The sequence below is a fragment of the Anser brachyrhynchus genome (assembly GCF_964034855.1).
Source record: "Anser brachyrhynchus genome assembly, chromosome: 21".
In the NCBI taxonomy this organism is placed as follows: Eukaryota; Metazoa; Chordata; class Aves; order Anseriformes; family Anatidae; genus Anser; species Anser brachyrhynchus.
The window spans coordinates 1,515,705-1,529,047 of record NC_137714.1 but is presented as its reverse complement, the minus strand read 5'-3'; the positions used below and the strand labels follow the sequence as shown (position 1 = coordinate 1,529,047).

General features: G+C 49.0%; 1 protein-coding gene across 3 annotated transcripts in view; it reads right to left on the bottom strand.

The window, feature by feature from the left end:
• DDI2 (DNA damage inducible 1 homolog 2) overlaps positions 1 to 13,343 on the bottom strand; it is a 26,045-nt gene extending 12,702 nt beyond the window's left edge. For 2 of the 3 annotated variants that reach the window (XM_080564376.1, XM_080564375.1), the window contains exons 1-8: positions 13,133 to 13,343; positions 8,370 to 8,499; positions 7,079 to 7,309; positions 4,597 to 4,723; positions 2,375 to 2,502; positions 1,628 to 1,756; positions 728 to 831; positions 122 to 311 (exon numbers count right to left, since the gene is read on the bottom strand). In XM_080564376.1, the coding sequence (XP_080420502.1) occupies positions 122 to 311; positions 728 to 831; positions 1,628 to 1,756; positions 2,375 to 2,502; positions 4,597 to 4,723; positions 7,079 to 7,309; positions 8,370 to 8,499; positions 13,133 to 13,270 (1,177 nt within the window). In that variant the 5' untranslated portion in view covers positions 13,271 to 13,343. Of the gene's footprint in view, positions 1 to 121; positions 312 to 727; positions 832 to 1,627; positions 1,757 to 2,374; positions 2,503 to 4,596; positions 4,724 to 7,078; positions 7,310 to 8,369; positions 8,500 to 13,132 lie in introns of those variants that run through there. The other variant, XM_080564374.1, reaches the window with a different exon arrangement.

The window sequence follows — 13,343 nt, the reverse complement described above, 5'->3', positions numbered from 1 at the left end:
ATTACATCTCCTAGGAACTGAGAAAAGGGAGAAGGGGCCTTTCAGTGACTGCCAACAGACATCCTGATACACAGCAAGAAAACCATGCAGATTCTTATTTCAGCTGGGCTCGTTATGATACCTGCTTCCTCTACGGACTTCTGTATTGCTTCTGCTAATTCCTGGTCCGCAATCTCCTCCGGCCGCACGTCTTCCCGCCCGGCCCCATAAGCCAGCCTGGCACACTCTGGGAGCTCACCCTCCGGGAGGAAAGTGGTCTGAGAACCAGTCGTGCCGATCACTAGAACATTCTTCTTGAGATCAATTGAACACTGTGAAAGAGCATCGAGACATCAGGGGCCTGCATAAGAGTAAGTCAGTTCCCGGAGAAAAAGGAGAAACAAGGTTAAACAATCCATTTCATTGGGAACAGCTCATAGCACCTAAGCAAAGTGGGTCAAGAGCATCAGCTATAAGCAAAGGACCCTACAGGACTTGCTTTGCAATAAATCATTCAGATGGAAAGCTCTGAACATTTTTGATCAGAGCAAAAAACTTTGGAGCAGCCAGACACCCTATACATCCATCCATGATGTCTCTAGCATACGTACTTCTTTTGTAACCGGCTGAAAAATAATCTATTTTCTCTCCCCAGAAAATCCTAACACATTCACAGGCATGGCATTTATGTTGTGCTTAGCGCTTCACTTGGAAGAGCCAGTAACTGTTTCAAAACAAGTGTTGATACCTGATGCCTCTTAAGCATATCCAGTCCTAGAAGCATGTCCATGGGCTGCTCTTCAAGGATTGAGAAGGAACACGCCAGGAAATCCCCTTCAATTTGAACCTGAGCTGAAACACAACGGAGAAAAGTTACCACCTTGCATACTACAGTGCAACAAATTACCTTCTGCTCTTCCATCCCCTAGGAAAGGCTTGTGCAAACCTGCTGGGTAAAACTGAAGCTAGAGCTCTGACATACGGCTTTGGTCACAAGAAGTCCAGCCACGTGCAGGCCCCGGGGACTATTGGGTCTATATTGGTCTGAGGTAGTTAATTGTTTTCAAAGCTGATCTGCTCTAGAGCCTTAAGTACGGCTCACCTAAGCCTCCAAGCTAGACTGCTAGAGGAGCAGTGTACAGCTTATTAAAGCACAAGTCTAAGAAGCAAGAACACTAAAGAGGATCATTTTTTTTCAGACAATAAGGACAATCCTCACTCATCCAGAAAACCTGCACACAAACACAGCCAGCCTTCTCCTCCTGGAGGAGTATGAAGCACTCCACCATACTGGAGCCCTTCCTGAGCAACTCACACAGGCCAACAGCCACACCCCAAACAGGAGACACCCTGCTCCTTCACATCAACCCTGCTTTTGCACCCAGAGTGAACGGTTCCTCTACATCTGCAGGAGCTGAAGACTCTCTCACCTAAAAGAGAGGTAATTCCATTACAAAAGCATTAAGTGAGACAGAAGCCAGATTAATGTGCCCAAGTCAAATGAATGTACTGCAGATGCACTTTTATTTTACTTCATGGGAGTTTCTAACAAATACAGCATTAAATCAGGTGCTCTTTGGTACCAAGATTGCAGGGAATACAGTCAAACTGCTGCTAAAGCTGTCCTAAGAAGAATGCCAGTACTTACCTAAGTGCACTCTGCCAATTATTTTCTGTGTGCCTACACCTTTAGCAATGCCAGCCCACCGCCGATCTACCAGCCTCATTATGTTGCACCTTTCAGCACAAGCTTGGCTCATGATGGTCATCTGGGCACCTACCAGCAACACAATTCATGTTAAGTCTTGACAAGGCATTGCAAAATAAAAGAAACTCCTGAAAGGGCTTAAGATCTTATAGTCAGCAGCAGGGAAACCACACTGCTTGCATCAGGCAACTGCATTATGGCATAAAAAGCTTTTTATGACACACACTGCTTTGAATTTACTGTGTCTACACACACAGATCAGCATGGACAGTAAAGTATGTACTATGGTAGAACTGGAACAGCCCCAACTACTTTCCCTTTAAAGCTATGGATGGGAAGTACAGCATTAAGGCAGGCAGTTTCCCTATCCGTAAACTGAGATAAGATACACATGTGGCAGTGACCTTTTTGGCATCGCAGCCATCAGACACCAGAAATTCTCACAGGAGCCTTGATCTGGGGTGTTCGAGCACTCATTTGTGCCGCTTCACAAACCGTCTCCACAATTTGCTCTGCTTGCCTTAGAGCCCAGCCTGTTCTCAAATTTTAATTAGGTGCTTTAAAATCTTGTAATACAGTTCTTTATTACGGAAAAGGAATACTCCGGGCAAAAATTCTGGAGTGTGTACTCTCTCCTTCAGTGAGGGAAGGAGATTCTGGGGAAAGATGAAAATAGCAGCAATTCACCTGAGTCAACAAAGGCTTTCACTGGATGTCCGTTGACTTTACAGTTAATATAAAGCATCACCACCTGGCCAAAACTCTCAGGGGCCTCTTCCATCGCTATTGTCATATTTTCTTCAATGTTTTGTTGCCTGAATTTAACAGAGAAGAGAGAAAAATCAGACCTTCCGTCAGCAAAACCATATAAACATCCCTCCAATTTACAAATGTAATCCCACCTGCTGCAGTTTGCATCAGCTACAAACAGCATTTTTAAACCACAACAAAGACTGCTTCATTAGCTAAACATAGCCTTCTTAGCAGAGGGATTGCTAGTAATGCTCTTGGCTTAATCCAGAGATATCAAATCGCTTCCCCCACAGCCAGGAGGGCTGCTCCCTCCAGCACCTTGTGTAGCTCACACGACAGCATTGGAGACGCCTGCACCTGACAACCTTGTGTTGGCAACCTGTCACCACAGAGTTAACCTGGAGAACTTGTAAGTAAAAAACCTGCATATTTATTAGTCACTCTAAAGAGGCAAACACTGAGGGCATATGATGAAGATGTTGCCAGTAGCTACAACACCGGAATCCCACACAGCAGCTGAACATTAAAATCCTCCAACGTTTCCCTGGTATCTTGCCTCTTCGAGGCATAGGAAGGAGACGAGATAAGCGAAACTGCAGCGAGAACACCACTGTGAGCACAAGCACTCGCTGCAAATTCAAGCTTACAGAAAAAACACTTATCAAAAAGCTCATCATGGCCCCTGCGGTAATCTTCAAAGTGATGGGTATCTGCAGTGACTGCATCTGAAATAGCCTTATCTGTGAAAGGAAAAGGGCTTCCAACTTTGACGCCGCTTCACTTCTCCTCCTCAGCAGGAGGACTGGAAAAGCAAACTCCTCTCTCATCCATTTTCTGTAGCCTTTCCACAATAGGATGGGTAGATGCGGTTTCTTGGTGGAGCAGGGAAAGAGCTAACAGCGACCTGGCTCAGCTGGGAGCACCCTGCTACCCTGCCCTGGCTTCATATACCTGTGAAACAAAGAGCTGCACATTGTACTGTCCTTTGCTACTCAAATCAGTTATGTAGTGATCTGAAGCTTCTGTTTTCTCCGTGTTTGATGCTCTGTCCACCTAAGATACACTTGAAGGACAGAGATTTGTCTCAAAAAAGCGTGATGCTTGCAGGAGCTCCCGATCAATCTCAGGCAGAGGATACCTGATTAAGCAAGGAGTTCAACAAACCAGAGAAACTAAATGGGCTGTGAAATCTGGGGACTGCTAGATGTCCGAACTGTTACCTAATAGCTGTACAACCTTCGGCACATCACCTTTATCTGTCCCAATTCTCCCTCCTCTATGGAGCAAGAAAAGTGTTCCTGTGCCTGCAAGCAATGTTTTATCTATAAATTTATGCAATTTATGCATTACATTTTTCTGCATCGCTGTGCTAAGCCTTTATCCGGTACCAACACTTTGTCAGTTATAACGCAAGAATGACTTATCGCAAATTAATTCTGGATATGATCAACTATGAGCCTGCATCAGAAAGACATTTCTTTACTGGGGACAAAACCACCAGCCATGTTCCAACTCAAGGATTTATCACCCAGTTTAAGCAATCAAGCCTCAGCCCAATGCAAGTACGTTTGGAAGACAGAAACGGAGCAAAGGCTGATGAGCAGAACATATTTTTATGGAAGATCTCTTCTGACAGCAGTGAAATACAGAGTCTGGAATTAGCCAGAAACACAAAACAATTAGCAGTAAGCGAAACCAAATCTCGAAGGCATCTGGGAAGTGACACCCCATTCTGTGCAGGGACCTCTGCTCAGACACTGGCACAGGCTCTGTTCTCAGGTTCAAGACATGCCCTGAACAGCACCTCTCGAGGATTCGGCTCAGCGCTTTTCACAAGCACTCTTTACTGGTTTCACAGTGGCCCAGCCTTGAGACATCACGCACATGGACAGCGGTGCTGCCACCATCGTCTGTGCTCAACTGGATACCTCTAAAGGACGGGATGCACCAGTGCGTCCCGATTCCCAACCTTCCCACTTGCAAAGGTGGCTCAGAGTGCTACCCTGCGAGCAGATTTCTGTCTTAAGGCAGGATCTGCTCTCTAAACACACTCCTTGTGTCCTCCAAGCAAAAAGCACCAGGTTGGAAGGAAGCACCCTGTGGAAAAAAAGTGCCACAAAGACCTCCAAAGCATGCAGGTGCCTTTGGTTTGCTACCTTATGTCTTCTTCTATCTTGGCCTGTGCCTCAAGATCGAAAGGATCAGCTGAATAGAGTCGGATCCTCTCCTGCTCCCGCCGGGCTCGGTCCTGCTGTTGCTCCAGCAACACCCTGGTGAATTTCTCTGCAGTAACAAGGAGAGACAGAAATGCTTTTTACTGGAAATTACTCTTTACAAATCAAGTTCTGGCACAGCAAGCACCTCTTTTTATGCCAGCACGCACTCAGGGATAGAATCAGCAGCACAAGCACAACAAGCCTCATCTGGAGGCAGTGTGGATGGACCTCGAAAGGATTGGTGGCAAACTTGGGAATCTGCTGAGATGAAAAACAACTTGACAGAGCTATTTGTCCTACCCAAACACATCAAGACACAGTCAAACTCAACTTCCCTCTGTATACACTTTTGTACGAAAGAAAAATGAAGGAAAAAAATCTCCTAAGACAATACTTAAAATCAAGAGCTGCCATTAAAATGGCAATTCGTTGTTCTATTGCAGCAAGAGTTGCCTACAAAATACTCCAAAAAATCTGGAAAAAACAGCAGCTAAATTACACCTGGAACAGAAATCAGGAATAGAAAACCTGCACTGAAGCTTCTCATTTGAATTGTGTATGTGTATTTTGAAAAAACTTCAGACAGAGACAGGCGTGAGATTGCAATAAGATGGCCCACCTACAAGAATAGCTTGCAAAATCTATCACATTTTACACTCAGCAGTCCCCTGAAAAATAGTTGTCTGTAGATTCAGCAAAAAGCAACCCAAAATTCTAAGGCATAAAAAAAATAACAAAACTTATTTTATACCCAAGCAACACAGGCTAAGACACAGACATTATAATCCCTAAAGCTGAATGCCTATTGCTGTAATCAGGAGACGCTACGAGGGACACTTGCTTCAGGAAGTTTAGCTGCACGTTTTTTAGTTCCCCATATATATATAATAGCCTCTGGCTATTTTTACTGTTTGGATCCAATCACATACATTCCCAAACAGACCTGGCAATAAATTAAGTTCTGTAAACACAGAAGGCCATGGTTTTGCTTCAAGAAATGCAGTTCCCATACAGAAGCCCTGTGGCTCAAAGATAGCTACATGTTCAGGAAAGCACTGGGCGTTTGTGTGTGTTTGTTTTGTTTTGAATTAGGCTTCTGTATAGCAGGTGCCCTCTAACATGCCTGCGATGCATCCAGCACAGTCACACGGCACGTATCTGTGCATGTATTTGGACATCAGTCAGAGCTGAACTGGACCCGTGCCCAAACACTGATAGCAGCATTACAAAGCGATGAGAGTATAACCAGATCAAACCACTTCCTTCTGACATCCCACTGCAGCGCTTTGGGACTAAAAGTGCACACCTGAATCAAAGCTTATGTGCATACCAACAGAACAGATCGGCTGATTAGCCAGTTCTGGGTGCCTGGCTTAGCCCCTTGTGTCCTGTGCCAGCAGCAGCACATTCCTCTCAAGGTGATGGGAAGAACTTCTCTTCTGCACTATAGACACAACACTCAAAAGAGGCGGGAAAAAGCTTGAGAGCACAACAGACGTCTATTTAACTACAAGAGTATGAGCTGACGTCAGAATTAAAAAATGCAGTAGGCCAACAACATCCATGTGAGCTCCCTTCCAGTGTTCTTTGAGAGATAAATCACTAGGATGTAACCTTGAAAGGGAAAAAGTCTCCTGCTAGATGGTACTTCGTTCATTTCCTGAAGCTCAACAGGATTTATTTCCTAACGAGGTGCTTGCAGAGGTTTAGAAGCACGTCTTTTAATGCCCCGAACACCACTCCTCATAATAAAAGAGGACTAGAGTTCAAAGCTTCCATCAGATGAAGAATGAGAAACCAAGGTCAGCTACTCATCTGCAGAGAAAATGAGGGACACCATACTAGGATTCAACTGTGCCATGTGAAGCGCCCAAAATACATGAGCACTTTCAAAATTAAGAGGAACGTAAACATTTATGACTCTGTCTGTTGGAAAAGGTCCCTAAAGACACCATTTACTTGTTCTTTTTCTGCTCTCTCTGATGTCCACTTCTATAGCAGCTAATCACTACGGGGAGAGATGGTCTTACGGTGTACTGCTCCCAGCTGAGGTCTTAGTGGGCTCTGGGGCGCATCAAATGCAACACCATTACTGGAAACTGCATTCAGAGAGCCTTAGCATAACAATCAGGAGCTGAGCCACTTGTGTTCATAGAAGCTCAACATATCCACGCACCTGATATTTCAAAGCAGGGGACAGAAACTATTCAAAAAGCCAAGCAGGAGAAATATGCCCACCTTGCTAGAAATAGTCTTGTTAGAAAAAGAGGAACTTCAGTACTCCCAGCTGGCACCTTTTATCAGCAGCATCAATAAGCTGGCAGTGAGCACCCCAGCTAGTTAAAAACCTGTGGCTGCCTTTTATTAGCGCTGAGCTCAAACAGACTCAAAACCGCCTCACGCAGATAAAAACCCAACTTACCGAGGTCTCCACTGAGCAGCGCCTCCGCCAGGGGCGGATTGCGCTCCTTCAGCAGGGACAGCTCGTGGGGATTTGCAAGCAGCATCTCCCGTAGCAATGCGGGATTTTCCAAACCCTGAGGGAACGAAGATGCATCGGGAGGCGACGGACGCAGACGCTGTGCTGGTGGCTGACGCTGCTGCGTGGATGTCCCGGGAACCGCAATGCTGCTGAAGTCTATCCTCGGCAGACCTTGAGGGAAAAGAGGTCAAATGCGTCAGCGCTTCCTATTTACAGTTCTGCTCCAAAAACAAAGTGGAAAAACTGTGGAAAGATGAGTCGGTCTTCATGCTACAATATTAGACCAGATTCTTTGAACAGCAAATCGTGTCAGAAGCACTGCCACATCCCCAGGTTACTGGGTTAGGAATGCTAGCATGTATTTATGTAACTGCTCTATTCTTCTACATCGTACGTTTTTTATCCCTAGAATTGCACTGTTTGAATCACAGACTAGTTATTTCCAGCTTCACAAATGTGAATGCCACACAGAGGGATCACAAGGCTAAACCCGATGTCTCTAAGGCACTTCTGAATCTCTCAGATTAAAAAAAAAAAAAAAAAAAAGGGTAGAGAAAAAAAGAGCAACATTTCTGCAGACCTGCATTGCAGGTACCAACCCTCCCGTTAAGGCAGGAGGACGAGAACCTCAACCAATGCTCCCAAGCCCTTCTCAGCCAGCAATCCTTCTTTTCTGGTGATACTTTTAAGATGTGGATTTGCTAGGAACCACTGCAGAAGGCAGGAAAGAGACAGGACCAGGTCTCCACTCACATTATTTGAGGAGCCTCTTGCACGTGTGCATGACTGCATAACTTGGTTTGTTAAGATGCAGCTTCTCTGGGTATTTGTCACAATTCAGAGTACACATCTCAAGAGCCCCTTAATGTGTCTGAGCCACACCGAGCGCATGTTTATTACACCACTACACAGAGCGGGAAGGGAACAGGCAGTCGTATGAAAATTCACATACCTTTACACAAACTGCTGTTCTGAATTCTCTCTGTTTTTCCATCCTTTACCGCTTTCTTTTCACTTGCTTAGAACAAAAATAATTAAATAACAAGCCCTTTAGCTAATTTTGAAAGTCCCCCACCTCAGTTGTAGCCACCCTCCCTTCCTAAGCAGTTTGTCTAGCGAGGTGTTAAAGGAGACGAATGAGATGGAGTTGGCGTTTGACAAATATTGAGGTGTTTGATAAATATCAAGATCTTCAGATGCTCAGAGGAAAAGTTAACACAACCTTTCTCACCTGGGAAACGGATTGAAGGCCGTGGCTCTACGGTCTCTTTCTGTCGCAAAATCACCACATCCCCGTCTTTCAAGCCATAGGAGGCCAAAGATCTGTTGTTGTCAGTTAGAGGCCTCTCCGCATAGACTATCTGTTCGTGGAGAGAACGTAAGGAAAAACAACTTGCATGACAAAACAGACCAGAATCTTGCTTTTAATTGATTTGTATTTTAGGAAAACGTTCCAGCAGCTCCTCTGGGCCCACCTCAAGCTTCAGAACAGAAGGCATGCAATTCTCACCACAGGCACAGACAAGCCCTGCCAAAGCACCTCGGCCTCAGGCACAGAAAGACCTCAACAAGTAAGCGGTTGGACAAGTACCCAGAGTTGGTCTTACCGAAACCCAACAACCACTTCTCAAAACCCAGCATCTCGGAGAAGGACTGGTTTCTCTTAATTAGAGGCCAAAGTCTTTAAAGGAAAGAACGCCTCGCGTCAGACCTGTTTACCACACATTTCCAAACTCAAATCTCTATTACCCAAGTCACGGCTGCTTTCTGTAGTGATATCTGCCCCCAGGTCAGCACCTCTTGACCAAGGCCTCAGCTGTGCAGGCAGCATCCATCAGGAGGGACACTGGACCAGATTGTCTACCGATCAGCGATCTCTACCTTTACCCACAACATGGCTCCTAAAATAACCAGTTTTACAGGGAGCTCAGTGATTAGCTCAGTGATTTCTGCTTTACTTCAGTGATGTAACTCCATCCAGACACAAAGGTTCAGCACCCAAACATACCAGTCCTGAATCCGCAATCAGTCTGTGGTAAGGAATTAATTTCTTTTGACTATAAAACACAGTCACATAATTTCCTATTATCGTAATATAACTTAACAAGAGGTCCACAGATTAAATATAAAAACATATTGAGATAAAAAAATGAATATTCACCATGGAAACATTTCTATTAACATCAGATTCTGCGATACCTACAGATGTCCTAAACTACTCCCGTGCTCCCCTTGAAATTTCAACAGGCAGTAACTGCAGATGAATACCATCAGAGGAGTTACCAACTTCACCAAGCACAGGAACCAGGATGTTCTGCTTCCACAAAACTGCTGCCATTTAGTTAAAACACAACCCATAAAAATAAAGATGTGCTTTAGAGGAACGAAAGTTCCTGCTGAAGACGTGTCTCTGGCATCCCAGAAACAGTATCTGTTCGGCATTAAGGTCTCTGTGCCTTCATCAAAGCACAATGAGACGAGGCAGATCAGCTCGACAGTCTCCTACCCCTGGCAGAAGTCCAAAGCAAGAAGTGCTGGAGAACTCAGCCTAACCCTGTTGGGCGTACGATCCAATTTCACGTTTGCCACGTAATTTAGCAAGACCTTCTCCCTGGTCTGGAAAAGGCTGGTTCAGGAACAACAGGTCTGCCGCAGGTCGGGACTGGCAAAGCCGCGTGGGAGACGCTTTCACAGTACTCGCCCGGACGGGCTGTGACGCTACCTGATGCTATCGCAAGCAGCAGAAGCGCGCTGAAGATCCAAAAAGACAATTAGTACACGTCTTCCTCGAAGTGTGGAAGACACTACAGACTTTGGCTGCTTTACTTCATCGGCTCAGAAGTATTACACAGAATCCTAACTCCTGCACCCTGGTTGCAGAGATCCATCGTCAGAGGTGGTATCAAAGTAAGAAAGACAGAGGAAGTAAAAATAATAGCCACGTATGATGTAGCAATCAGAACCATCAGAATTTGAAAAATACACACAATTAGAAACAAGGATGATATTTCTCTCTTCTCATTCACTACACACTTCACAACATCCATGGCATTGCACTCGACTGGCTTGTGGGTCCCTTTCAAAGCAAACGTGGATCCATTTGCAAGCTATATTAAGGCATTCAGTCACTGCTCTGGTGGTTTGCAAGACATTGCCAGCATTATTAAGGTTAGCTGGCGATGGGAGGAGTCCCAGCGCATCCTCTCACATTACCACGCACACCCTGCCCAACCTGATTCGGTAACGCTGCTGTCCGCAGAGAAAGCAAGCTTGTAATAAATCCCAGCTGCACGCGCAAATCTTAAATGACAGTTTCTCTGTGCAGACGGCCTGGAAGACACGAGCTAATCAGTTTAAGTGAGGTTTTACCTCTGTCGTCTTGCTTCATGGGCTGGATTTATGAGCGTTCAGCCTTCACACCTCAGACAATGAATTACATGCCCAGCACTCGCTCCATATCCATTACCAGCACAGCTTAATATGCTTTTGACCCTTTCCACTTTGCTGTTAAAATAAACTGATTTAATTTTGCTGTACTTCAGATTACCTGCTCTGCAGCACATTTCAGAAAGCAAGCTTGTAAGCTGGCCAAGACCAGACACGAGCCCTTCCGGAGGTAGCCTGGGTAGGGAAGCAGGCACCAACATCACGCACTGGCCGGATTCTGCACAGTGGTGTTGGGTAGAACGTCTTTGTGGAGCAAGCAACCCCACGCAAGTAATCAGCTGTCATTAAAACAAAGTCCGTACAGCAATAACATCGCTCTTTTGAACAAGAGACCCACAAAGACTATAAATCCTACCCACCATATATATGGTCCCCCAGGTTTATGCAGGAGAGCTACACCCACCTCCTCTCAGCCTCTGCTGGCGGGACACCCTGAGGGCCCCGGCCATCCACTTCAATTCCTCTGTGCCTCCTCTCACCTGCCCCACATCTCAAGTCTGCAGGTCGGGATGGCCGAGGACTTCTACGAGGCTGACAGCAAAGCAACCACTGCGGGTGACTCAGTGCACCACCATGCCTCAGACCACTGGCTAGACACCCCCAGCAACCATAAATCAAACCCAACACAGAACCCCCGTCCAGTTTTTAATTGTTTTTTGGCTCCGAGCCATCTATAGCTCGGAATGTGTGATTCCTGGAGAAACACTCTCTATAAATCCTGAACAAGACCCAGGGTTGAGCGCTGTGATCCCGGCCGTCACAGCCTGCTCCATGCCGTGCCTCGGGACGTGTCCCCCAGCCCGGCGGCCTCGGCTGGAACCACGTGGCAGCGGCAGCCGAGGTCAGGGGACACAGAGCACGTAAAGAGAAGGAAACGAAGGAAATAACGCCAGTGCCAGAAGAACGCCGGCAGCCTTCCTCTCCTTCTCCAGAAAAGGCACCTCCACGTCACGAGAAGGAAACCACAGCGAGCTGAATTATTTCCCTTCTGCTCTCCCTGCTGCACCTCCCCTTATCAGCAGGGCCCACCGGCCGCCGTGCCCGCTATCTCCCGGCACCCTCCGATCCGCTGCGACGCCAGCCAAGTGCTTCAGCACTCACCTCCACCCCAGAATTCATTTTGTGGGAGATCAGAGAATGGGACTCGGTTAACCCTCTGTGGTTTGCTCCACCCTGCACGGTCCTTACATCTCCCCTTTGTGCCGGGAAGCCAATGTGACACCCACAAAGCGACGCACGCCGTGGGTAAGGAAGAGCTGCAGCGAGACCCACGCTGTTACCTGCTTGTGGGGGATGGTTTGGGCACAGAAAATCTTTCTGCACGACAAGCTACTTCACCCATAACTTGTAGTTTCACAACTTTTTTCCTACTGAAGGTCCAAAGAACACTAAACAAACACTGAGCAGAAAGAGTAGATAAAGGAACAATAAACACATGCTTCGAAAACGTCAAGAAAGGAAACACGATTGATAATGCACACACAGAGGACAGGTGGACAGAAGGAGAGCAAAGGTGCTACCAAAAAGCACAGGGTTGATCCGTGTTACCTGCAGTCCCCGTAATCGGAAATCTGCAGCGATTTAATCACAGCGGAGCAAAGGCTCAAAGGAAAAACTCCCGGCAAAAGTAGGCACAGAAGCACGGGAAGGACGCGACCCCTCGTTGTCCCAAAACAGAGGAAGAGCCGGCAGCTCACTGTGACGCGAGAGAGCTCCAAAACCAAGCAGTTCGTGCCCCACGTGCCTTGAGATGGTCGGGCAACCAAGCACAAGCACTCGCAGGGCCCCGTGGGCAGAGCCTGGCCCCGTCACCGCCGCAGGAGCCACCGGGGACGCCGGCACCGTGCCGGTGGGCGCAGCACGCACCGGGAGCCGGCCGGCACGGCGGCAGGAGCCTCTCCGCCCGCAGCGGTCGCTCTCCTTCCACCCACCACAGCCCAAAGCTTCCCCCCCCGTACGAAAACCCACCCGGCCTCGATTCTCTGCCCCCTCCCTTGCAGCCAGCCCCGCACCGGCGCTGCCCCTCCGCGCTCTCCCAGCGGCGTCCCCGGGGCTGCCCGGCACAAAGCGCCGCTGCCTGCAGCCGGGCCCGGCCAGCGGGGGCTCCGCTCGGCGCTGCCCGCACCGCACCGCCTCGGAACCGGGGGGGGGGGGGCTCAGGGGGGCCGGGAACCCGCGGGGGGGGGGGGGGGGGGGGCGGCTCCGTGCGGGGCCACCGCCGAGGCGGGACCGGAGAGATCCTCCGGGGGCTCGGGCAGGGAGCCGCCCGGGGGGCGAAAGCTCCGAGGGGCGCCCGGGAGGGGGGGGGGAGCAGAGCCCGGGTACCTGCCCCAGCCCGGCGCGGGCGGAAACCCCGGGACAACGGGGCCGGAGGGGGGGGGGGGGGGGGGTGACAGAGCCCGGCCGGGCGGCGGCTCCAGGGCTCCAGGGCCGTCGGGTCGCGAAGCGGGGCCCGCCCCCGGGACACAGCCGCGGCCGGGCCGGGCCCGGCGCCCCCCCCCCGCCCGGTGCCCCCCCCCGGGGCCTCCCGCGCGGCCGGGCCCTGACCTGGCTCTCCGCCGCCGGGATGCCGGACTCGAGCTCGCAGAGCGCGCGGAAGTTCTGCAGCTCGAAGTCGGCGTCCACCTGCAGCGAGAAGGTCAGCTCGCTGCGGTCGCGGCGCAGGCAGAACACGGTGAGCAGCATGGCCGCCCCCCGCCGGCCCGCCCGCCCGCCGCCGCCGCCAAGCGCCGCCGCCCGCCGCCGAGCGCCGCCGTCG